The 27621-nt window shown below is 43.4% G+C and overlaps 1 protein-coding gene across 1 annotated transcript in view; it reads left to right on the forward strand.

Annotated features, from left to right (window-relative positions):
- Nucleotides 1–16783: 16783 nt before the first annotated feature.
- FAM83F (family with sequence similarity 83 member F) overlaps nucleotides 16784–27621 on the forward strand; it is a 29114-nt gene continuing 18276 nt past the window's right edge. The window contains 2 exon segments of the mRNA XM_083701796.1: nucleotides 16784–20060; nucleotides 20062–20527. Of these exon segments, the coding sequence (XP_083557922.1) occupies nucleotides 19990–20060; nucleotides 20062–20527 (537 nt within the window). The 5' untranslated portion in view covers nucleotides 16784–19989.

Below are 27621 nucleotides of genomic sequence, written 5' to 3' on the forward strand. Positions count from 1 at the left end.
CCATAACTGTTTAGAATGGGATATTGCTGCTTTAAACGTGTAGTACAGATGGGGCCTAGGGCATGTCAGTAGTCTCTTCGTTCTGAGAGCTTTTTCAATCTGAAGGATCTCATTACCTCAGAGGGGCAGAGGTTATGGTGGGCAGGGTTGGAGCTAAACATGGATGGTTGCACTTCTTTCTCTTACAGCCCCACCCTTTCTTGTTCTGCTACCCCACCCCCTCCTGCTCACTTTGGGCTGAGGCTAAGGAGGAACATCTGGGCTAGTGAGAGGATCTTGTGGGCCACATGGGAATCCCTCCATGGGCCTCATCTGTCCTATAGGCCAGCAGATCTCCCCCCACCTCTATGAAAGAACCTCTGGGCCCTTCCTGTTCCTCCTCAGTGTCGCTGCTGCTTGCTCACTCGCTCTGAGTAGCTGAACCATGAGAGAAATTTACAGAAGGAGCAGTAACTGTAACATAACTTGTCCTATCTGTCTGGAAGTTGGTGCAGTTTTGCCCCAGAGGAAGAATTACGTGAAAGGGCAATGGCAACAGTGTTGGTGAGATCTCACTCAGAGAAGGTGGTGACCATCTTAACCAAGCCCCCCTCCCCTGCCCAATCCAACTTGGAACCAGCACACAATAGTGTGCTTGATTATTTATTACAAATACACATTTGTTGTGCCAGAAACAGTGCGTTTGCTCTGTATTGCCTGAATCCTTCCACCTATAATTCATTTTGCACAGATGTTGTGTGTTTCACCTGTGGCCCTCCAGATTTTTGCAAAAGGAAACAGGTAGGGTATCACCATGTTATACAATATTTGTCAGAGTGGCAGAGCACTGCCAGCGACTTTCGCTTTCAGAGGAGTCTTTAATGTGACATTTTTTGTGAAGTGGGTTAATTTGCATGAAACATGAAAGATGCCATTTACAGAAATAGAACTGACAACCGGAAAGGGCTGTATATGTAGCTGTCAGCTACTAGTCTGTGGGAAATAGACAAGTGAAGCAATAACTCATGATGAACCCAGTGCAAAGGCAATGTTCAAAGCACATTGTATGTATTAGTGAGAAATCAAAGCCACAAACCTGACAAAGAATGTACTAGAAAAGACGCATAAAGTATTGCAGAAGGAAGACAAGTCATGACAACTCTCTGCCTAGTAAACCTTCTATGGTGCCCATCTAAAAGAAAGGTGGAATTTTGCCAGTGTGAGACAAAAGAAGTGGAAGGAACAGGAGCTCTGGTCCAGATATACCAGTGTTTTTTAAACACTGAGCAAACTCTTCTGAATTTATTCTACTTGTTGCTTCCTTCCAACTGAAGACCAACGGATGATTTTGAGAAGATTCTCATGAGACGCTGTATACAGACAGACCTGCCATATGCAAGGATTTGTGGATTGAGGTACTACAAATTCAGTGTTTAAGGCCTAGTTGTTGGAGGGAGGTTGACACCATCTGTCTGAGGATCTTTGTTGTTGTTTAGTCGTTTAGTCGTTTTTGACTCTTCGTGACCCCATGAACCAGAGCACGCCAGGCACTCCTGTTTTCCACTGCCTCCCGCATCAAATTCATATTGGGAGTTAAGGGGAACATTGTCCAACCATCTCGTCCTCTGTCGTCCCCTTCTCCTTGTGCCCTCAATCTTTCCCAGCATCAGGGTCTTTTCCAGGGAGTATTCTCTTCTCATGAGGTGGCCAAAGTACTGGAGCCTCAGCTTCAGGATCTCTCCTTCCAGTGAGCAGTCAGGGCTGATTTCCTTAAGAATGGATTGGTTTGATCTTCCTGCAGTCCACTGGACTCTCAAGAGTCTCCTCCAGCACCATAATTCAAAAGCATCAATTCTTCGGCGATCAGCCTTCTTTATTTTCCAGCTGAGGATCTTACCCTTCCCTTAAACACCCCCCCCCCTTCATGTGCCCTGCATACATGCCACAAAGCAGGAGGGTGCTGCTCCACAGTTTGACAATTGCTATGCTCTGTGTGCATACATGTGGGAAGCCATTGTTCTGACAAATCTGTGTGAAATATTATGCTTACTGTTGCAGTAAAGATAATAAACAATGTCAGTGACCTGTACATCCTGATGATTGGATACTGACAAGCTGGAATTAGTTTGAACTAATCCCATGATCATGCAGTTAGCGGAATTTTGAAGGAACCATAAGGAAATGAGTGTATATGGTGCTGTGGGAGAGATGTTATCAGAGCCGTAGCTAGGTGATCTTGCGCCCCTGACAGAACCATCCAGATTGCGCACCCTAGCGCTTCTTTCCGCCTCTCCTCCAACCCCTCAACCCCCTGCACTCATTCAATTCACCCTCTATAACCATTTCTAATGAGGCAGTAATTGATATTTGTATTTATGGACATATTTTTAGCTGATTTTGCACCACCCCTATTGCCTGCACCCCTGACGGGGGCCCACCTCACCACCCCGTAGCTACGGCCCTGGACATTATGGGGATAATGTTTGGGGGGGGGCATTAGCACCAGGTGGCTTGGGGTTCTGCTAGAATGTCAACTGAACCCGTGGCCTTTGTTTCATATTGTAGGGAGGCATCTTTCACACAGTTGTTTACAAAGACATTTATCCATGTATCACATATCTCATGTAACAATTATAGCATTTAACTAAGCAGTAGCAAAAGTAGCACAAAATTAGAATAATCATTAATTATTTTTAGCAGTAAATGTCATCAATTATTTTTAGTAATAAAAGGAGGTGGAAGGAACCTTGCATGAAGAGGAGAAGGCATAAAAAGTGGGGAAAGACAAAGGAAGAGTTAAGTGGGAACAATCTAACACAATTAGCTTCTGTGGTCTTGGTTTAAAATGAGGTGACACTAATGGCACTAAAAAAAAACCACCCTTGATTCCAGTGTCATCTGTCTGTCCTATGAGGTGAGGTCTTGTCCTGGTCTGACCAGAAGAGGTCTAGTCCTACCTGCAAGAGTGCCTCTCTCCCAACTGTCCAAGCGGTGCATCCAGCAGCAGAGGCCCTACTGGCTTCATGCACACCATACTTCAAAAGCGCATGATATCTCCCAAAGAATCCTGTGAACTGTAGTTTGTTAAAGGAATTGTAGCTGAGAATTGTAGCTCCATAGGAGGGGTAAACTACACTTCCCATAATTATTTTGGGGGAAGTAATGTGTTCCTATTATTTTTCAGCTAACTTGACCTTCACATAATCCATTATTCTAGTTGCAGGTAGGTAGCCATGTTGGTCTGCCGTAGTCAAAACAAAATAAAAAAAATTCCTTCCAGTAGCACCTTAGAGACCAACTAAGTTTGTTATTGGTATGAGCTTTCGTGTGCACACTTCTTCAGGTAACACTCTCTCTGCATGGAGAAGGAAGATCACTGCCTTCCCCTTCCCCTGGCCTACGCATTCTCTCCACCAATGAACAGGGGAGGGGGATTGGCCGGTGCCATGTGCCTCCCCTCCACCTGCAAAATACCCCACCTAGAAATGTGGCTGCCCCACGTGTGATTGGTCTACATAACAAAGAAGGCTGGCTACAGGGCTGGACCCTTGGATCAGCCCAGTTAAAGCTTGCATCCTATTTAAAACAGAAAATCAATCGAAGTCCTTTCATTACATAAAATATGTTTGCACTCAGAATCTAAAATGTATAGCTTCTGCATCTCCGTACCCTCCAAATTCAGTTTGCCCAAAAGGTTGCTTGTTTGGGGGTGGGAGAGGGAATTAACAAATGCTCATTAAGATTTTCTGATTGTGCTCCAAACTAGTTCAACCAGAATGTCTTGTTGCTGATACGCTTTTGGGTTGGGTGCAGCAGCTATCTCTCCTGCTGATCAGTCGGTTAAACCCTCCAATGCTTACGCATCAAAGTCTTGAACATAGCATGAGCAGAATTATAGCCGGAGCCTATCATCTGGAATCTGCATAGTTTTCATTATTCTAAAAGCATTGTTACAACAATGTTCTAATGCTGACTATGAACGTTTCACTATCACTTCTGATGTTAGGGCACAAAAAAAAACAAGTTGTCAGCTATGGCTGCTTTCTGTTTAGATAAACCATTGAATTCACAAGATAGAAGGCTTCATTGGCTCTTATGGGACAAGAAGTAAACACTTTCTACTTGAACTAGGAAAAAAGAGGCGGAGGGAATTAATCTGATGAAAGCAAGTAACTGCTGGCCTAGGAAGTAGGCACTTGAGCATTGTGCAAAAGCATTTTGTAGCATAAACTGATTTTATATATGTTCCTGCATTTCTATTGTTGATTATATAGTATTCATTTAATTGTGAGTGCATATGGGGAAGTGGGTGTGTTCAAATAATTATTCAGTTGTGCCTTGTACATTCCCCATCTGTTAAAAAAAAAGTGGGATAATGATACTCAATTACCTTCCTTGCAGGGATGTTACACAGGCAAATTAATGATTTGCAGATGAAGAAGATTCGGTATAATACGGTACTGTGTAAATACTGTGGTGGGAAAGTTGTCTTGATTTCACTCTCTCAACATTTGAAATGTAGCCACTTGTCCAAAAGGGCTAGTGGCTCTTGAGAAACACACACACACACACACACACACACACACACACACACACACACCTAGTCCAATGTAAATAAAGACCGAGGGCGAGGGAATATCTGCTTGTTGGAAGAACAAGTTCTCCAACAGGTGCGGAGAAGATAATAGAGATTGCACCCATCTGATATGCAGTGAGAGGGTGTTCCAAAGGACATGTAGACAAGGGACAAAAGATGCCACACTACTCCAGGTGATGAGCCATAATCTCAATATGGGTCAAACACTTCAGGTGTGTCAACTGACAAGAACCATATTAACTCATGCTCAGCAAGTGTTCTCTATTTCCCTGTTATGGTTATGCCATCAACCACATGCAGCAAAACCACATGCAGACCAATCCTGAACACCTAAAATGAGCACTTGTGTGTTTTAAAACCATTTGGAGTGCAGTGGTCACACAGGGATGCATAGTGACTGCTTCATTTCACAAAAGTTGCTAAGAAGGGTACCTGCACATTTTGCTTAATAATTTTTTTTTTAGGTGGGCTAGATGATTTGTTTATTTTTATTTTTTAAAGAAAGTTTAGTGTATGGGGCCTGTGGCAACCTATATGTTCTGTTGCTGATGCTTTTGTTGATAATTTGCTTTGGGATGTTTCATGGGAAGTGATTCAGAAAATAAATGCCTAGTTGTTCCACATGTACACCTAAGGAACACAATTTGCATTGTTAGCTTAGGTCATGGTACGCCACAGCAAGAAGTGGTATTTCCTGGAGGGAGGATTAACAACAGGAAAGTCTCCTAGAGTTTGGGTGGCATGCCAAGTCAAAGCTTTTGGTTTGGTTACAGCTCATGGTTAGTAAGGAGAGAGCATAACCACAAATGCATATTGTTTTCCAGACAGGGTAGTCATTGATTGTTCTTTTGTGTTTTCCCCTCTTCCTCTTCCTCTACACACACACACTATATGTACCTATTTGCTTGTGGGATTTTTTTTTTAAGTTATTGTTCAGACTTAGGGTTGCCATATTTCAAAAAGTAAAAACCAGGACACCCCAAAATTGTTGAGCTTTTAAATTCGCCCCTCCCAGACATCAGTTCCGCCTTTGAAATCCCGGTAATGTATGACAGCCCTAGACAACATGCTAATCAAAATCTTGGCTTAGTCCAGTGCAGTGTAGCACAAAGCATCAGAGAAGATCAAAGTGGATCTTCTCCAGAAGCCTTCATATTTGCACAATTTGGCTCAGTATCTTGTGTAAACCAGGTCAACAAATCGGAATATAGAGTCCTTAAATACAAGGTTTATTATATGAATATGTAAACAAAAGACATGTGAAGCTAGACCGGCAATGAATGAGTCAGAATCATAGAGGAAGCCTATGCCTTGGCAGACCAGGCAGGAACAAATAACAGATGGGAAGTATATGAGATCAGGGCTTTCCTAGAAAAAATTGTCTTTTATTGAGAAAAATACAACGAAACAGCAATGAAACGGCTAACAAGGCAGCTTTTTAGATGGAGAGAAGGGTTGTTCCACAGGATGACCTTAGGCTGCTAAGGAGTAGAAACAGAAAAAAGGGAGATTGCAGCATAAATTGGGGGAAGAGGGCAAATGTAAGGTATGCATTTTTCAGTTAAATATCTGGCACATGGCCAGGTTTGGTTGCTACCTCATGCATGGTGCAGACTTATAGTACAAAATAAAAAATGTCGTTTAGTCACTAGCTCAGCTCAGACAATGGAGCAGTGAATCAAGATGCAGGTACCAACTGCAACGCTAAAGCGTGTCCTCCCTAAAAGAGGGCATGTGTCGGGGTGAGACCTGGAGACCGACCTCCTGGTTTTGGATGGGTCTATTGTATAACCACAACACCCGAATTGGTAGGTCCCTCGTTGCTGGGTGTAATCTGACCAATGGGGTGAAGCCTAAATGATTTGAGGGACCTATTTAATCCCTTGCATGTGACCCAGAGATTCTCTTTCAGCTCATGCAAACACCTCTCCCTATATTTAGGGTATTTTGTGATTGACCTTGCTATGCCGTTGTGTGTCATCTGTCGTTGGGACAGGGGCATGGCAGGAATTTTCCCCACTTGGCTGATTGGCTGTTGCCATTTGGGTTTCACTTGCCGCGTAGCAAATCGTCACAACTTGTAAGGTTGCAGATAGGCACTGGTTCAGGTGATAGGGATGGGAGAACGGTCTCGCCATCCCTATGTGAAGGGTATTCCGTTAAAGGGATCTAGGGACTCAACTTGGTTTGGTCAACCCCCGAGAAGGGGTTGTGCCCGGGCCTGAGTCCAGGGGAGCATCTGGGACAGTGGACAGAGTCTGTTCCCGGGCTTTCCACCTACCTCAGGTGTTCACCCTTGGCTGATGTATGTTGGTGCCCTGGGTCAGCACTACCTGCAACGGTGTAGGGAGCTAGTTGAACCAGAGCCTATGCAACCACTCACTATTCTGTAATCAATAAAGTTGTGGCCTAAATTCTGCCAAAAACCAAAACTAAAATTTGAGTCAAATGTGTTTTTATTTAGGGGGGAGGTCTTTGGGTCTGAACATGCAAAACAGGTCTGCTAGGAAAACTAACTTGTGGAGGCTGAAGAGAGACACAGGCATGGAAGGAAACCCTATGGAGAGTATGAGGCAAGAATGGTGTTTCCATTCCAGGCACACACGCACAACAGAGAGAGTTGTTCTCAGAATGACTGACAAGCTGGTGGAGTGGCAGGTGGTTTTTTTCTTTATCTTTTATTTGACAATGGCCTATTTTTAGGGTGAGGCTTTTCCTCGTACAAACTAAAAGTGAAAGGAATGTAGATGACAGTGGTGGAATTTCCCTCTGCAGGCAATGAGTGCAGAGTGCAAGAGGAGGTTGTGTATACCTTTTGGGTGGAGTCTCCAAGCTGGAATGGGTGTAATTGCTTTTAATGGAAGCTGCCAGACAACTTGTTTGTTGAGCATTCATTGTGATTTGTTTGCAGGGAGGCTAGCTGACATTTATTTATTTCACAAAATTTATGTATCATTTGATGGCAATGAAATCTCAAAGTTGCTTACCATGAAAACCACTAAACAATAAAATTATCAACAGAAAGTTTAAAAACAATAAAGTATTCAAAACATAATTTAAATCCACAATAAACTAAAAACCAGATTAAAACATGCTTTTTATCTACTGAAGAGCTTCAATAGCACATTTCAATCCTATAAATGCTGCTCCCTCCACATGCATACAATGCAGCTAGCACGTTTAAACAAAACAAGCAAAAGCCTTATGCTCTGGATCGCTGAAATAGCATCCACTGATTATGAAAGAAAGAAAAACACCACTGAGTACTACTATGTGTGACACATTCCTAGTATAATCATCATGCTATATTTGTTCTGCAGTTTATTCCTTAATAAAATGCTGACTCATTCAGGTACTGGTGCTATTTGTTCCAATTTGCCTGTTGCACAAATGTAATTTGCTCTGTAAGCAATTCCGATTGAGGTCAAATAAAAGCCATGTGGCCTATTTAGTTCCCCAACAAATAAAGAGCTTAGGAGAAGAAGGCAAGGCATGCCACATGACTTCCTGAGGTTGAAACCTGCATGAAACCCTGGTCCAGCAAGGCCAGGCCACCCAGGGGGCAAGGTGATCCCAGTATTTATCTTTATCTCCCCACCACCACCACCTTGTTCCTGATGTAGAATATGTACAGTGTTGGGATTGTACAGTTAAATATATGCTGTATCCAGTTGATTAGAGGAGCAGACTTTAATCAGTGTTGCTGAGAGTTCATGTTATTTTGCTTCTGGGAAGTTAGAGCAATAGAAAACGAGAAAGGAAATATTAATTAATGTGCATTTCCTCTGTCAGTGAGTGGTAGCTTTCCCTTACTAAATTATAAATCAACCTCATCCTTCATTCAGTATCATAGAAGAGTACCCATATTGAGCTTTTTGATAAATCAGGGCAAATTAATTTAAATTTAATTGATTACAGCAATTAAAATGGCCATGAATGCATTATATGGGTGAAGAATTGGATTTTCCAGGTATAAGATAGTGAACTTTAATTGCTATGGAGATTGGGGAAGAGGAGGAGGAAATCAGACATCTCTACTATAATAATTCCATCAACATCAAGCCCTACAGGGTTGAGACATAACTAGCAGCTATAATCTACAAAAGTAAAATAACTGCTTTGCGCCTAAGGGACAATGGCACCATCTGTACTATACATTTAAAGCAGTATCATACCACATTAAAGACTCACGGCGTCCCTCAAATAATTCCTGAAACTGTAGTTTAAGAGTGCCAAGAGTTGTTAGGTAACTCCTCTTCAGTTCATGGAGCAACAATTCTCAGAGAGATTGACTGTTAAACCGCTCAGGAAGTTGTAAATCTGGGAGGGGAATAGGAGTCCCCTAACAACTTTCAGGGACGCGGGTGGCGCTGTGGGTTAAACCACAGAGCCTAGGACTTGCCGATCAGAAGGTTGGCGGTTCGAATCCCTACGACGGGGTGAGCTCCCATTGCTTGGTCCCTGCTCCTGCCAACCTAGCAGTTCGAAAGCACATCAAAGTGCAAGTAGATAAATAGGTACAGCTCTGGCGGGAAGGTAAACGGCATTTCTGTGCGCTGCTCTGGTTCGCCAGAAGCGGCTTAGTCATGCTGGCCACATGACCCGGAAGCTGTAGGCCAGCTCTCTCGGCCAATAAAACGAGATGAGCGCTGCAACCCCAGAGTCGGTCACGACTGAACCTAATGGTCAGGGGTCCCTTTACCTTTACATAACAACTTTCAGCCCTCTTAACAAACTACCGTTCCCAGGATTCTTTGGAGGAAGCCATTATTATTTAAAGTTGTGTGATACTGCTCTAAATGTATAGCACACATGGGATCCCTGCCAGCATTTCTAAACTGTATAGTGCCCTTCTCCAACCAGGTGCCCTCCAGATGTTTTGGATTACAAATCTTATTAGCCCCAGGCATGTTAGGAAACATTCCCAAATGCCAACAGCTGATATATCTCACAGTTTAACAACAACTGAAACACTGCCATGAGGGAAAGAATGAAGACTTTGTGAAATAAATGAAAAACAAATGTGAATTTATTTATTAGCGCCATAAAGTAACAGTGATGCTTAAAGGAAAAAAAGATGTTACCTTAATTACCTATACTGAAAACGCTAGAAGAACAAACAAAAGACCACATACATTCAGACTTATTCCCTGTGGGCGCTATCTCCAATTTAAGAACCTCCAAGAAACATTTGGCTTGAAAGCCTTTTTTGTTCTTTCTTGTTCCCATTAGAGGACTCCCCAGTCAGATCCACAGCTCAGCCCTTTACATAGGAACAGGAGGTGAAGAAAGGGATGAAAAGCCTGGTTTTCCTGGGTTATAGATGGAAAGAGAGAGGGCATGTGAACACAATGTGACTCAACTAGAGCAATTTTCCAAATCAGCAGTTTGCTTTTTCTGCCAGAGGCTGAGCAGCAAGACAGGTAGAAAAACATCTGACACTTTTTCTTCCTTCAGTTAAGAACCTGTCAGCCTCTGTCTTGCCACATAACTATATCCCCTCCCCCTTTTTGTTTAGATTAGACCTAGGAGTCTTGAGCTGGGGTGGTGCAACCTCAGGCTTGGTGAGGACTGAATATGGCCCTCCAAACCACTCTATCTGCCTTAGGGACTCTAGCTATGCTCTCTCCCCAGGCCCCACCTCCTGCACATCCTCCTGGAGTGCTATTGTCTGGCTGGGATGTTTTTGTGCCTCTTACTTGCCTGGATGAAGGATAGAAGACTATGTGTATTTGTGTAGAAGCCTCCAACTTTTGCATGGGTGGAATGTAGCGTGTTGTACAAAGGAAAGTCACATCCCTTGTTCCACCCATTTTCCATTTCTGGTCCCAGCCAGTTGATGCCTCTTGCCCTGCTCACCACTGTCATGTGCCCCTTGGAGCACTGCAACAAGAGATTGTGTCTTTGGGGCAGAACATCTTGGGATACTGGTGGCAGAGTAGCAGTAGAGGACCTTTCACACTTTTCCTTCACTATACAAATTATGCCTGATGGGACCAGCATTTCACAGTTGTTGTTTTTTACATAGTTACTGATTATGGCACACACACTCCTTTTTTAAGAAGGGGACTACATTTGCCCACCTCCAATCTACAGGGACCTCACCTGTTCTTTAATAATTCTCAAAGACAGGGATCAGCAACCTTTTTCAGCTGTGGGCCGGTCCACCATCCCTCAGACCATGTGGTGGGCCAGACTATATTTTTTTTTTGGGGGGGGGGGAATGAACAAATTTCTATGCCCCACAAATAACCCAGAGATGCATTTTAAATAAAAGCACACATTCTACTCATGTAAAAACACCAGGCAGGCCCCACAAATAACCCAGAGATGCATTTTAAATAAAAGGACACATTCTACTCATGTAAAAACACACAGATTCCTAGACTGTCTGCAGACCGGATATAGAAGGCTATTGGGCCACATCCAGCCCCCAGGCCTTAGGTTGCCTACCCCTGCTCAAAGATAAGGGCTCTGATATTACATCCGCAAGGTCCTTTAGTACCCTTGGATGCAGCTCATCAGGCCCTGGAGATTTAAATTCATTTAAAGTAGCTAGGTGTTCCCTTACTACCTCTTTTCCTATCTTGCGCTGCAGCTCCCTCCTTACATCATTTATTCTGTTATCACCAGGTTGGGCATCACGTTCCTTTTGGGTGAAGGCAGAGGCAAAGTACCGTATTTTTCCTTCTATAACACGCAGATTTTTTCTTCTAAAAAGGAAGGGGAAATGTCTGTGCGTGTTATAGAGCGAATGTGTGGTCCCTGGAGCCGAAAAATCATGCAAAAATCAAATCGCGGCGCTGCACGCTGCACAGAGAAGCGAAACTTGAAAAGAGGAAGCGGCTGCTTTCCTGCATTCTGCCTCAGGGTCTTACTGCCCACCCTCCTCTGTTTCGTTGCTGTGTTTGCTGAAACGGAACAAAGAGCAGGGAAAGCCCCTCCCCTCCAGGCAAGCTCCGGTGCTGCTGGGGGAGAGGGAGAGAGAGGGGGGAAGGGAGAGAGAGGGGGGGAGTGGGAGGGAGAGAGAGAGGGGGGGGAGAGAGAGAGAGAGAGAGAGAGAGAGAGAGAGAGAGAGAGATGGCTGGCTTGGGTGGGGGAAAACTTTTGCCTTTCTTTCCTCCCTCCCGTTAAATCCCTCTCCTGCATTCTTAGCCAGCTGCTTCTCTGCACACCCCTTTAATGTCCCTTCTTTGTTTTTCCTTCGCTCCCCACTTAAAATGTGGTTACAAAGCATGGATCCTCAGGATCTTTGCATTGGGTCAGCCCAAATTCACCATCAGAGCACATAGCATGTCCATGGCTACAGCCTGCCCCCCCAAAATCACGCACCCACTGTTGACTGGGGCTGCAATGGTGCAAAAACGTGGTTACAAACCATGGATCCACAGGAATTCTCAGGATTTTGGCATTGGGTCACCCCAAATTCACCATCAGATCACATAGCATGTCCATGGCTACAGCCTGCCCCCCCCCCCAAATCACATACCCACTGTTGCCTGGGGCTGCAATGGTGCAAAAACGTGGTTACAAACCATGGATCCACATGGATCCTCAGGGTCTTTGCATTGGGTCAGCCCAAATTCACCATCAGAGCACATAGCATGTCCATGGCTACAGCCTGCCCCCCAAAAATCACGCACCCACTGTTGCCTGGGGCTGCAATGGTGCAAAAACGTGGTTACAAACCATGGATGCACTTGGATTCTCAGGATTTTTGCATTGGGTCAGCCCAAATTCACCATCAGATCACATGTCTGTGGCCACAGCATGAAGCACAAAAATGATACATCCACTGTTTCATTCAGAATGTTTTTTCCCTTGTTTTCCTCCTCTAAAAACGATGTGCGTGTTATGGTCAGGTGCGTGTTATAGAGCGAAAAATACGGTAGGTGTTGAGTAGTTCTGCCTTCTCTGTGTCATCCAACAGCATTTCCCCGACTTCTCCACACAGAGGACCTACCGCTTGCTTGTTCTCCCTCTTACTTTGGATTGAGATGTTAAAGCACAATTTCATCTATTAATGATTATATACAAGTTCTCTCATTTCATTGAGGGATTTGCTTTTAAAACACTGCAGGCTATTGTGTAAACAGCTGTGAAACTTCACTAAATACTGCTGTAAATGTGCTGACTGTTCAGCTATTGCATATGCAAAATCTTCTTAAGAGGCATCTGCCATACAACCAGTTTAATATATAAGCATCTTTTCGCTTTTGGACATAGCTAAGCACTTCAGTCTCTGTTGACCATTTAGCAGATCAAAGGCTTCATGCTGTAATAGGAATACCAACTAAGACACAGTAATGTCTCCACTTATTGGTAATTGCATGCCTGATCCAAAAATCAGACCCGCAAACACCTGCCAGACGGTAATAAAATGGAGTTTCCCTAGGACCAACCAGGCAACAGACTTCCAATGCTCTTAGTTTTCAGCTTGTGCAATAAAATTGAAAATGTAGGAAAAGGGAGCAAAGAGAGCAAAGTGAGTATCATGAGGAAAATACTGGCACCTTTTTTAAGACACATTTTTAAATCTATCAGTATACTAGAACAAGGGAACATAGAAGCAAAGCAATATAATAGCTATGTGTATTTTACATTCCTGACATAGGGTTGGTTGTATATTAACATAATTAGTCTGTATAACCTAGGTTTAAGCTTTGCCATTATACTGGCAGCTCCCACACTGCAGAGTGAGCTATCAATTTCCCACCCCTCTTAATTAGTATAAACAAAACATACAAAATTGCACTAGTGTGCTGACATGCATTCTTTCATCATTGACATGCAAAATAAAAGGGAGCTAAACAGCCAAAAACTCCTCAGGCTTTCTGCAATTCTTTGGTGGCTAAACTGAACATTCTGACATCTGATTTTGGGGAGCTGGGTCTTGTGGTTGGCAACTGTGGGGAAACATGATGCAAAATTAGACAGGCTTCCACCAAATAATCACGAGAACTTCTTGACACTAAATCTCAGTCTGTGGGATGAGTGTCTCTCTTTTTACAACTACATGTTGATGCCTTTCAAGCAGGGCAGATTCTTTTTATGGTCTCTCAAAGTTAAATTAAAACATGTATAGGGTTGGCAGCAGTGGATCAACTAATAGCTCCTTCATGGGCAGTTCATTTCCTCCCATCCACCTCACCTCACATGGAAGAAAATGACAAACCTTTTCCTTTGTTGTTCCAAGTTTGGCACAAGAAACTATAACATCCTTTCTTTCTCCTGTCATCTCTCTCCCTTTTTATCCATCATTTTAAGTGCCTGACAAGTGCACTTTGAGTGTCATAATGCACAAAGTGGTCTGTCTTACTTTTGAGTCTGTCTCATTTGCAGGAGGCGAGATTAATGTTTGAGGGCAGTGGGTTGGGTCTGTTCAGGTTTAAGACTGCTGTGATTATGGGAGAAAGCAGAACCTCTTGGGGTATGAATGCTATGGACCCCATCATTATAGGCTCAGGTTGCTTATGTGTGAATAAACCATATATCATAAAGACACCACAGTCTTCACTGTGCCTCATTTTCCAAAGGAAGCAGACCCTGGTGGGTAAGGCGCACCATGAACTCCCTGGAATCTCAAACCACTTGGAGACTGGGGTTGGCAGGTAACAATACTCTGTTGTTGCTTGCAGGGGTCAAGCAATGCTGTGCGTTGGCAGAGCTTAAATGAGACGGGGACTTATTGGCAACTCTGATGGACTTGTCTAGACCCTTTGGGAAACAGGTGGTGAAAGAAATCGGGGGAAACTTGATATTGGTCCCCAAGTAATGTTTGCTGTCGGTGTTTGAGAAGAAGAATGTATATTGTGGAGAAAGAGCTAGTAATTTAACTGTTGCAGCTCAACTGGTCATTTCACAGAGCTGGAAAGATTCCTCATAAGTTACTTTGAATACAGGGTATTCAAAGGCAAGGTTATTGCCATTTTGGAAACACTAACCCATCATTTAAGGACTCTCAGAAGCCAGGCACCCCCAGAGGATTTTGCAACAATTTGGTGTAAGTTTATTTCACACACGAACAAAGAACCATTTTGGATTTTCATTCCATCAAAGTATGTGGCCCCTTTTGCCCGTCCTTCTTATCCTTGCCTCTGTTAGCTCAGTGGATGCCCCTGTTGTTATCAGATGTATTGGAAGTATTTATTATGACAATTGTTTGGGTCACTCTCTATATATTTATCATATGCACATGCTTTTCTTTCAAAATTAAAAGGGTTTAAAGAAAAGAAATATTTTTTAAAATAACATTTTTGAAATGAAATGAAAATTAAACATACAAAGAAAAAAGGAGCTACACACTGAGGTTGTTGATTGCATTCACAGTTCGTGGGAAGAATAATAATTATTGGTACTGGAGGGTAATAACCGTTTTTAAAAAGTGTTTGTTGTCAACCACATGGCAAACCATTATATATATATATATATATATATATATATATATATATATATATGACATGACAACAATGTTCAAATGCCTCTGGTGAAATATGCTACTATTTGGAATTCTTAGTAATTCTCCAGCTTCAAAGAGATGATATCACAAGACCTCAAGGGCAATACTGTGATACTCAGAAAAAGCAGGGCTCTTATGTTCTTAACCACAACCAAACATGTGACCATAAACTTTTGGGTTACTGCCAAAGCATGAGACCAAAGGTATGAACCTCACCGTTCTTCAGAGATTTGTATCTCATCCTAATCACTATTCACTTTCCTTCTCAAAGCTCGCTTTTATTTGGCATATTGCACTACCGGTAGTTGTTTTTAGCATGGAAACTGTTTATTGGTGCATTTGAAGTGGAGCGGGGAGCTAGCTGTTAAAGTGAAAAGGCAGCAAATGAGGATTTTGCATTTGAAGAACTGAGTATCAAAAGTTTTATAGCAAGAGTTTGTGACGGAAATTGCTACAAGGAAGAAAAGAAAAGAACCACTAGGGAATTTAACTAAGAATATATCATGAGGCAGGCTATTTAGGGACTAAAATTACACAGGAGAGACTGGCAAGGGACACATACACTAAAGACAAACACAGCTACAATTAAATGTTAAATATAAGGTGTCACATCTTTTATCTAGTAGTACACAACCTGCAAGCCGCTGTAAAGTGAAGTAATTAGGGCCAAGTAACCAGAATATACGTGGGAGGCATTTGGCAGAGGAAGGTTCAAAGCTAAGTAATGAGAAGATTTCAATGAGAGGCCATATTTCTTGAAAGGACATTTTAGTAGCTTTGGGAATTATCTGGAACCAGGCCAGGAACATAAGCATACAGCCAATAAGATTTGCCTGGGAGAAAACCAGCATATATAAAGGCATGAAATAGGCCTTCTTTTCTATTATTTACTCCATACATCTCCTGATCCCATTCCTGTTAAAGCCAATGTGATAAAAAGTAGATGGCATGTAAAGAAATGGATCCAATTAAAAATGTAGTAGGAGGGAACAGAATACATTATTTTGTACTTTTCGCATCTTCAGGTTTATTGCCTGCTGAAAAATAAGGTTTATCTCCATCCCTGTACTGTAGTAGATAACTCAGAACAGATGGGTAGAGCCTTCCACTGAACAGAGGGTAAAGCTGAATTAGAAGCATTTTTGCCCGTAAGACTTTAATGGCCACTTCGGAGCCTCTCTCTCACTACTTATGTGCAGCTTTTGTTTATGTTAACATGGAATGAAGAGCAGAAGAGACATTTATAACTTAGATGTGCATTATTTTCCATGTATCTTTTACATTCAGATTACAAACTGATTTAGGCAAAAAAATGTTGAAGTCTTGTGCGTAAAAAGCTTTGTGCCATGGGAACAGCTCTTCTTCTTGCCACAGCGTTGTTTGGTGGGACTTGGCAAGTTTCATTCACAAAGACCCCGTAAGTTCTAGACCAATTACTGAGATCATCTATAGGGACTCCCTATTAGCGGTTCTCCCAGGGACCAGAAGCACAACTCATGTCAATGACGAATCATGCCTTCATTATAGTGGGTCCAACTCTATGGGACTGTCTCCCATTAGAAATCAGGCAGGCACTGTGGTTTCTTGTGCGTGGTTAAAACAATTTTATTTCAGGAGGCTTTGGCACTATGAATGGTTTAATATTTCCTGATGTTTTGAACTACCGTATGTTGCAAATTTTGTATGCCCTGTATTTTTTTCTTGTAAGCCTCTCTGAGTCCTGTACAGTGTGGTTCATGGGGAAATTGGGGAAATTGGGGATCGGAGGCAGGCTTCCAATCATCCACAGCTCAGTAGGGAAGCACATGCTGCACATGCAGGCGGTTTCCATTTCAATCCCCGGCAACTCTGGTTGGAGTACCAGGGCTGGGAAAAACACCTGTCTCAAACCAGACAGATAATACTGGCCTAGACAGTCCAATGCAGCTTTCATATATGTTCAAGCTGCTGCACATCTGAAGCTTAATGGGACTACTTTTACAAGAAGTGGGAACAGGCCAGGTTTTGGCCTTCTGTCTCATTATTTGCATACAATTAATTTATGTGAACAATCCCTCTTAAGTCCCTGGGTCTAATTACCTGCAGGCGGTGAAGCACACCTGTATGGAAGACAGAAGCCCAAGGTTTCTGTGAACTTCAAACAACAAAATAGTTAAATTAGTATTGTTACTCAGTCAGAAGGGTGCCATTTTGGTTCATCTCCATTTATTTTTGTTTTAAATTATTAGGGCTTAACCAGATGACTCATTTAAAACATACTTCTGTGGCATCTTTATGGCCTTTATGGACAGTCCAGCAATCCTATATTACAGGATGAGGTGCAATGTATGGAGCAAGAAGCAGAGAGTGTTGAAATGCTAGAAAAGGGGAGGAGGAAAAGGCCTATAAAACAAAGCACGGGGAAATCATGGTGTATTGAAGGGTGGCTTCTCTGGTTTAGGCAATGGTACAACAGTCATCCTCTAAAATTTAACAGGAAAACATAGGAAATAGGCTATATAACTCACAAAATGCCATTAGACTTGGAGACAGGAAGAGTTGCATAGTTCATCACTAGCGACAGAGCAGACATTAGCCAACAAGTGACCTGATACTTGTGCAACTACATTCCACAATGTATTCACAATCCAAACAAAATATATTTCCATCACAAATGGGAAACGGGGAAATGCATTTTAACAATGAGTTAAACAATGAGTCTGCCTTGGGTTAATTACTGGAACGATTAGATTTCTGCTGTATGGAAACCCCTAAGTTACCGAGGGTTTGAAAACCCATTGGCTACCCTCACCTGGTTTAGCTGGCAAGTTGAAGCTGTTTCCTGGGGTGTGGCCACTGTCACATGTGGACAGCTTCTAGAAGCCACAGGTGAGAGCTAAGTGTAGGGTGAACAAAGGTGGACAAACTACCCCAGGAGCACAGTGTGTCCCCCACCAGAGGTACCATCTGTCCCCTAACACCCCATACAACACCACAATACATTATATTTCAAGCAGATGACAACACAAATGTTTGTTTGCTTATTGGACAGTATAAAAGAAAATAGAACCATAAGAACAGTTAAAAACAGCAGTTTTAAAGGCCTGGAGCACAAAAGTAAGGATCAAGGTATTGATCTCACTGGCTTTAGTAGAAGCAAAAGCTGTTTAAATGCATGCCCCCGCCCCATCCTGTAGGTCCAATCCAGCATGGTTAAATTTGGAATTTCCCTTTTGCATTGGTACAGGCACATCTATTTTCTTTTAAAAGGCAGAGATACAAAGTGATGCTCTCTAGCGATCTTGCCACAAAAGTGGACTGTTACGAGATGGCCTAAGTGTACCATGAATGCACAATGCAAATAAGCACACACTGATGTACCAATGCCATAGCAAACATATTTGACAAACTACAAATCTGTACTATAAATTGATTTATCAAGCACATTTGCCGCCTTACCAACCTTTGCCATGTAATTCTTCTACCTCTCGATTTTTCCCCTCTACTGAGCAGCCTGTCAGACAGCCCAGCCATCTAGGTTGTTAAAAATAAAACAAATAAATCCTGCAAGCCAAAATGTTTGCTATTTTCCTCTCTCAATTTTTCATCATCTTCTCCCAAGAAATATTACTTGTCCAACACATGCAATGAGCAGTTCAGCTCAGACTCCAGTTTGACATGATACTACCCCATCAGAGCATTTTACACTGTAAGATAAAGATAGAATACCTTTTATCCACCCATAGAAGGCAATTCCTCCCACTTCTAGCAACTGTAGTGCCATTAAAAATCACAGAGCACTTGGGGGGGGGGGGGGCAGAGTGCAATCCATCAGGAACTGGGCTCTCCCACACAGCAATACATGCATGGCACTGCTGTACCAGGCAGTACTATTGACACAAGTGACCAAATTGTTCCCTTGTAACTGCAGTGAGACTTACATAGAGAATCCTATAGAATGCCTGCCATAAAAATAACAGGGCAGACATTGATCTATTGGACTGGAGTACTTTTAAAAGTAGTTTCTGCTGTTGTGCATTTATTTAAAGAATTCATTAAAGGATGGAATCATAAACAAGAAAAATGTAATAAATAGTAATTATATAGGAGGCGTTATTGTTTTCATTTGTTGTTACGGTATGTATTTTTGTGTTTTTATATTGTAAACCGCCCTGTGATCTTTGGATGAAGGGCACTATAGAAATGTAATAAATAAATAAATAATAAAATAAATATACACTTCTACACATGTCTACTCACAAATTACTTCAAATGATTGGGACTTACTCTTGGGTAGGTGGGTGCAGGATTGCAGACTAAAGCAAATGTCAAAATATCACCGGCAAAAAGAATTTAAGTTGGGCGCTGGATTTGCTTTTCTCCCTTCCACATCCTTTTTTCCTTTCGTGCTGCGTCCTTTTGACTGCACTAAGCCTGCAGGCAGGGACTGTCTTTGTTTAACGGATTGTATGCCAGTTGCTCTGGCTGCCTTTTTGGCTGGCAAGCAGGTTAAAAACACTCTCGGGTCAACAAGTAAATAATAAAATATGAACTGCTTTCATGCATAACACACCCACCCACCCACCCCACCTCTTAGGACAGAGCTCTCCTGAATTGGCTTAACACAGAACACGTACAAATATAAAGTACAACTTCACATTACAAGAAAATCCTTTAAGAGAGCAGTAAAAGTAACAGGCCAGATAATAACTGAATATATGAATTAAATGTTGATGGTGTGTGGATGTCAGCGTCCCTCTAGTCTTGGCCAAAATAAGAAGTCAGAAGGGCCGAAGTCAGGCTAAAAAAAGCCCTGGAGCGCAGCGGGGCGCGCTTGGCTTCTCCTTCCCTTTTTGGGTCTTCCCACGCGGAGCATGAGACGCGAGCCTCAACCCGCGGCCCTTTGCTGACTTCGCGGCTCCCGCGCAGCGCGTTGCTGGAGGCGAGCGCCGGCCCAGGTGAGGCGAGGCGGGACATGCCGGCTCCTCCCCTCCTCGCCGGGCTCCAGGTGTCGTTGGCAGCTCGGCAGTTGAAGGAGCCGTGGCGGCGGCGGCGGGAGAATGGCGGACTCTCAGCTGCTGTGCCTGGACGACGCTCACGTGAACGAGCGGGTCAGCGAGCACCACCCGCGCTACTACTACAGCGAGGAGCAGCGGAGGGCGCTGGAAGTCCTGCTGGCCAAGGGGGAGAAGGCGTACAAGGAGCGCCTGAAGAAGGACCAGCTGCGAGACTTCCTCTCCAGCCGGGAGCTGCAGGCCTTGCGGGGCGGTTGGCGCGCCTACGATGCCCACCTCGAGGGGGGCAAGCCGGTGGTCGGCCCTTCGGGGAAGCCCCTGTCCTTGGCTTACTGGCCCGAGAGGTCCGACACCGAGATCCCACCGCTGGACATGGGCTGGACCAACACTTTCTACCGGGGAGTCAGCCGCCTCGGGCTGTATACGCACCCGCGCAAGGAAGACAACGCGCCTCACGTCAAGCAAGTGGCGCGCGAAATGATCCAGCAGGCGCAGAAGGTGGGTATCTCGCCTGGGAGACCCTCGGAGGCGGCGAGGGGAAAGGCGCGCCTCTTCGGAGGCCTCGACAGCCGCTTGCTTCGTGCCTTTAGAAACGCGGATTAAGGGGGCCGCGTCACGTCTGAGTGTTTTTAGGTGAAAGGCGACTGAGGCATCAAGAGGAAACTTCTTACTTAGGGCAACGTTCGTTTTCAGCTCCTCAGGACCCAAGGCCGCTTCTCCTTCCGTAATAAACAAGCACGTGCGCCTTTCTTCTGCTAACAGACAACTTTTTAGTTTATTTTAAAGGGTTGCCTTTCTCATAGAATTGTAGAGTTGGAAGGAACCCTGAGGGTCGTCTGGTCCAAGCCCCTGCAAGGCAACGCAGCCCAAGGGACCTCATAGATATGCCTTATTATGGAACGACCCAACTCCACAGGACAAGCCCCAACATGATTTTATAGTGTCCTGTATTTTGAGTTTTTCATCCAAGAAGTTCCTTCATTATGCCGCGTGGATTTCTCCTGCAGAATATATGCTGCAATCACATGCCCTCTTCAGAGGAAGGGCACTTGATAATAACCATAAATCTACAATCTGTTATGCCCTCCTCTTCAGGTCACGTTGAAATGAATTACAGGTGTACAAGTACTAACCAGCCATTGTTGTGCCCTTCCCGCTTACTTTGTTTTATGGCACCTTTATCCCTTACTTCCTCTAATGGGTTTTCCCCATTTCCTTAATACCTCACAACACTTTTTTAGGGTGGGCCTAGAAGTGGCAAGTGGCTGAAGATTATTTAGTGAGTCTGGCTGCGTAGAGACATGAAATTAGGTCTTCTAAGTCCTCACATCCTCACCATACATTTAAAACATGCTTTACTATCAGACTATCACACAGTCATGGCTTTCCTGCAAAGAATCCTGGGAACTGTAGTTTATGGGTGCTGTGAAGTGTAGCTCTGTGAGGGGTAAAATATAGCTCCCAGGATTCTTTGGGGGAGAAACTGGATTATTTGGAGTAAATGATACTCCAGCCAATACACCAAGGACTGCTGGGATAAAGAAACAAATATTGGGTGGAAAAAAATTGAAAATATAAAATCCAGCAGCTACTCACACATATCTCCACTGCTTTCTCTGTGTTTTAGGATTGTGGTGCATGTATGTCAAGGACTGCATCCTTACTTGTTAATCTTCTATTGGGCCACAGTCTTAGACTTGTTAATCTTCTATTGGGCCACAGTCTTAGACACACTTAAATACACTGAGTTTAGTGGACTTTGTTTTCTTGTAAATAGGCCTAGCCATGAGCAGACTAAGTCATAAGACATTGGTCATAAAAGGCATTTTTTTATATAGGGAAAATCCTTGAAGTTTTGAAGAGCACTGAAGTAAAAGACAGTCTGAGGAAGTGTGAAATATAAAATACGGTAGGTTCTAGACAGGAAAACTGACTGAAATGTCCTCTTTAATAGAGGGCAACTAACAACTTTAAGGGCACCCTGCAAATTACTCAGAAGTAAATATTCCTAGACAATTTGCTTATAGTATGTTTAAGAACTTCCTAAAATTATAATAACTGGTACTTAGAGGAGCCAATTTTAATCATTATGACCTCATTTGAAGGCTCTAGATTCTGTTTTGACTTGTATGGCGTTAAAATACCACAAATGACCTTATTATTTCTACTACATTTGTAGTGTTGTTGTTGTTGTTCAAAGTGTCATATGTGGTTCTCCCCACCACCTTTGATACTCTCACAAGAATCCCATGAACTCCACTAGACTGAGAGAATAAGTCTGCGACCCTGTGCACACTTACTTCAGTAGATGCTGTTGAATACGATAACGCATGCTTCCTTCCCTAGAGACACCTGAGTAGAGACTACTGCATTCTGTCAGAGATACTGTACAGTAGTTGCAATATTCCTTCATTAAGCAGGGAATTGAACTTTCTGATCTCCAAGGTCCTTCTATTTATTACAATTCTATTCTAAACACAGAGTGGATTGCACTGGGCCAGGGTCACCACTCACATTCATGAGTCTGAGCAGGCATTCAAGTCCTGACCTTCTTGATACTAGGAACATAGGAAGCTGCCTTATACCAAGTCAGAACCACTGGACCATTTAGCCTGTACAGTATTGTCTATACTCACTGGCAGCTCCTCTGCCAAGATTTCAGGCAGGAATCCTTCCAGCCCTACTTGGAGATGCCAGAGATTAAACCTGGGATCTTTTGTATGCAAGGCAGAGATCTACCACTGAGCTAACCCAATATTCTAACCACTACACTACATTTGTGCTACTCATATAGTTAAAATTAAACTGTATTCCATAAAAGTATGAGTACTCTGATGTATGTGTTTTGTGGATAGCAGTCTTAGGCCTAAATACTGAGCATGCACTGCTTACACAGCTTCACATAAGACAGAGTAGTAACACCTCAGACATCCTTTTCCTGGAGACTGTCAAGATTGTGTAGTAAGTATTCTATTCTAATTACACAATTGTTAGTATAGAGTTCTAGATTAATTAATTCATATGAATTTTAAAGGTGTGATCCAATATGCAATTGTATATATAGTACATGAAAATTACTATTGTATCCACCCTTGGATGTGTAATCTTGTTTTAATTGGTTGGTAGCCAAGCCATGGGGGACGCAGGTGGCGCTGTGGGTTAAAGCCTCAGCGCCTAGGACTTGCCGATCGAAAGGTCGGCGGTTCGAATCCCTGCGGCGGGGTGCGCTCCCGCTGCTCGGTCCCAGCGCCTGCCAACCTAGCAGTTCGAAAGCACCTCCGGGTGCAAGTAGATAAATAGGGACCGCTTACCAGCGGGAAGGTAAACGGCGTTTCCGTGTGCGGCTCTGGCTCGCCAGAGCAGCGATGTCACGCTGGCCACGTGACCCGGAAGTGTCTCCGGACAGCGCTGGCCCCTGGCCTCTTGAGTGAGATGGGCGCACAACCCCAGAGTCTGTCAAGACTGGCCCGTACGGGCAGGGGTACCTTTACCTTTAGCCAAGCCATATTCAGAGTAGACCCACTGAAATTAATGGACTCAATTTAATCTAATTCCATTTCATTAATCTAATTCCATAACAGAATAAGCAATGGAAGGAGAGAGTTACAGCCCAAGATAGGAAAAGAGGTGGTAAGGGAACACCTAAGTACTTTAAAGGAATTCAAATCTCCAGGGCCTGATGGGCTGCACCCAAAGGTACTAAAGGAGCTTGCAGGTGTAATCTCAGAGCTTTTGTCTTTGAGAATTCTTGGAGAATTGGTAAGGTCCCTGCAGACTGGAGGCAGGCACATGTTGTTCCCATCTTCAAAAAGGAGAAAAGATTCCCTTTACAAATATGTTCAAATGAAAGTATTATTCACCTGTGAGCTCCATCATTATTGAGAGTAAAAGTTCTATAAAGTCTTAGATGAGCTATACTTTTGCAGTCATTTGACCCCCAGCCTTTAGATACTTTTAGCTGATGTCAGGGAGGGCAATTTGCCAAACCTTCGAGTACCAGCAATCCAAATGGGTAAGACTGGAGGTCTTACAGTATTTGGCAGTGGAGCCCCAGGCTTAAGAGATAAGTTATTTGCTTTTCACATCCTGCTGTTTCCATACACAGGTTCAAAAGTGCCAGGTGGAAAGATGGAGCAATAATTTGTTTAGTTATCAAAGAGATCTCAGCAAACACATGTGCTTATATGTGCCAACTGCACAGCAGCCCCTCCAACACTATGAATATATACCTGGATGCACAAAGGAGAGCTGCCGTTGAGTAAGGTACTAACCATGTACCAACCTGAAAGAGGGCTATTGGGTTTGAGACTACAAACTTCTGTATGTCCCAACTGGATTCCCACCATAACTTTTGACTCTGGGCCCCAAAAGAGACATTAATAAGGAATTTTATAAGTACAATATAGAGACCAGTGCCTGTTTCATGTCTTTAACTGATTGTTCAAAAGGAGTTCATTACCTAGTGTCATCTCTTTTAGTAGTGGGACTGATGAGAAAGGACCTCAGTTGACAGCCCAGTAGCCAGGGAAAGGTTTTATCACCTCTATATGGTTTCATATCAGCTATAGAAAGGGAACTGTTTCTGTATAATAACTCATTAAGCAACATAGTTTGCAGGATTTCCATGACACAATATCCTAAGATATCCCTTTGATCCTAAAGACTGGATGATACTGTAGTGGTTTAAGCAAGGACAAGCCTGGTGCTAATTAATATCATTGCCCATTTAATCCAAACCTGAAAGGTCATCAGAGAAAACATGCTGGTTATCCATGTCAGGATCTAAATTTGTACAAACCTGGCAATGGATATACTATGTTCATGACTACAGTGTATTATTAACTAATTAACTAAGGCCAAAGTGGTGGGACCACCATTGCATCTGCAGTCGTGCCGCTCATTGTGGCCATGGCAGAGGTTAGAGTTGGGACCCAATTGCTGCACCAGCTCCTGGCTGGTGTGTGATGAGGCCTGATGCCATTGTGAGGCAGCTCTAAGACAGTCTCAGGATCCAAACCAAAGCTGGCTTAGCCCTGCCCCCTCCTCACTCTTGGAACATGACAGGGAGAGCAGGACTGGGAATTCTCAGTACCTTTCTCTCTGCCTCCTGATTATTTTTGCTCCTTGTTCAGATTTCCTGGCTTCCTTCTCAAGTGTCATTGGAGGCATTTCCAGAGAGCTTTCATTGTCAGGACCTGAGAGTATTGTTCCATACTTGTTTAGACAACTGAGGTGCTTTAACTCTTGCTTGTCTCTGCTGGGTCTATACAGTGGACGGGTCAGTGTAGGCTGTGCCAGACATACTTTGGTTTCTCATGCTTGTTGTTGGCCAGGAGAGTGGAGTTACTTTGCCTTTCCCTAGGACACTGCATGCTTCCAGGGACCTTCTCTGATCTTATAATTGAGACTGAGGAGGCTAGAGTTCCGCTCTGAATGGAAATTCATTTATTGCAGCTAATGCAAAAATAAACTGTATGCCTCAGAAATTTTCAGAAGCCAGTAAATGCAAAATAAAGTTCATGGAATGAGTTCTTTTCCATTAACTGTACACTGATGAAGTTTAGTGTTATTAAACCGGTGCTCAGTGAAGCCTCTGTGTATCTCTTACCACTTCATTAGTAATCAAAATAAACTCGAGATGTCTTACCGTGTCACGTAAGTGGTCTATCTGGCTCAGTTTCCTCTGCACTGATTGGTAGTAGCTCTCCAGGATTTGAGACCAGAAACTTTCCCTCCCCAATCCAGAGGTGCCAGGAGTTGAAGGTGGGACCTCATGCATGCAAATCATGTACTTTACCGCTGACATATTTCCCTTCATTGAACTGTGCCATTGCATCTTAAAAATCTGCTTTGTAGCCATAGATGTTTCAAATAAAAACACCTTGAAGGTCCCAGGCCACAGAGAGGTTAGGCTGGCCTCAACTAGAGCCAGGGCTTTTTCAGCTGCGGCTCCAACCTGGTGGAACGCTCTGTCACAAGAGACAAGGGCCCTGCAGGACTTGACATCTTTCCGCAGGGCCTGCAAGACAGAGCTGTTCCACCTGGCCTTTGGTCAGGGCGCAGCCTGACTCCCTCCTTTGGCAATCTTTACAAAACTTTAGTTTATGGTTGCCATCAATTTTGATTTTAATTAATTTTTATAATGTTTTTATAATGTTGTACTGTTTTAGTGTTGTTAGCCGCCCTGAGCCCGGCTTCGGCTGGGGAGGGCGGGATATAAATAAAATTTATTATTATTATTATTATACATAGGTTCCTGCCTGCACATTGAGATCTTAATCAGAGGATTTCTTGGTGTGTCTGCTTTCGAAGTCTGTGAGGTGGGCATTCACAAGAGAGATGGCCTTTTTCAGGGCTGGCCCACCCATGAGGCAAGGTGAGGCAACCACCTCAGGCAGCTGCATCCACAGGGGCAGCAGGTATAGCCTCCAAGGACTGTATTGCCCGTTCCTGCTGCTGGTTGGATCTGTCATCTGTTCAGCAGCGCCCCCCTCCCATGCTGCCTCTACAGTGGCCTGTTGGTCAATAGGAGGTGTTGCTGGTCTTCTTCCATCCTTCTTCACTTACTCCTTATTCCCTGACTGGGAGGAGGCACCATTTTGTGATTTGCTTCAGGAGCCAAAATGTCTTGGGCTGGCTCTGCCTTTTCTGCACTGGCTGCTTGCCTTTGGAACTCCCTTTCAGTAGAGCTGCAGTGGGCAGCTATGCTTCAGGCTTTAGGGGAGGCCTTAAAGACTCATTTGTTATCATAAGTAAACCCCACCTGCGATCACTGGATGGAGAATGGAATATTATGTCTGAGTCTGTTTCCACCTTCTGTGAATGCTGTTTTATTGATGGCTTTAGTAAGAGTTTTTATATAGATGCTATGGAATTTTAAAATGGAACACATTAACTCTCAGTATACTAAAGGTTTCCTCTTCAGATTTTTCAGTCTCGGGTCTGCTCATCTGATGCATGACCTTTTGGCTACACAAGTCTCCTGGGAAGCAGACCAGTGGCAAAAAAATGTAGAGGATTTCATGTTACATGAATGTCAGATGCAGCTAATTTTCTCATGGCTTTAAGAATGGATGATTTGTAGATTACAGTCTTAGTGAAGTACTTGCAAAGCATTGGGAAACTGCCTAGAGTCAACTTGGATACCAGGAAAGGTTGCATCCTTCCTTCAACTCTATAATTTTTCCAACTCTTCTCAATTTGTCTTCTGTTGGAAATGGGGCTTAATATTTTCCTCTGAATATACCCTGTCATTTGAAAACCAAGCCCTCTTTCCATCCCCATATTGTTTCTGTCTCTTTCTGCCGCCTGCTCTCCCAGTGCTATATAATATCTACCACTGGAGTAATCATTCTTGCTTGAGCCATAGCAATGCTTTATATTTCAGCCACTGATACACTGGTTTACAGTGTGTTCATTTTAATAATTTCAATATTTTTTGCTGACTTTAAAAAACGGGAAAATCTCCACCCAGCATTCTGAAGGTGGTTACGTTTAAGAGAGTAATCAGCTTTCTTAATAGGTTGGCATCTGTTTGTCTCGTGAGACAATGGAAGAGTGCGCCTTCAGAAGTGAAGTCAAGCTGTTGGAGA

Source organism: Podarcis gaigeae (genome assembly GCF_964106915.1).
Source record: "Podarcis gaigeae genome assembly, chromosome: 10".
In the NCBI taxonomy this organism is placed as follows: Eukaryota; Metazoa; Chordata; class Lepidosauria; order Squamata; family Lacertidae; genus Podarcis; species Podarcis gaigeae.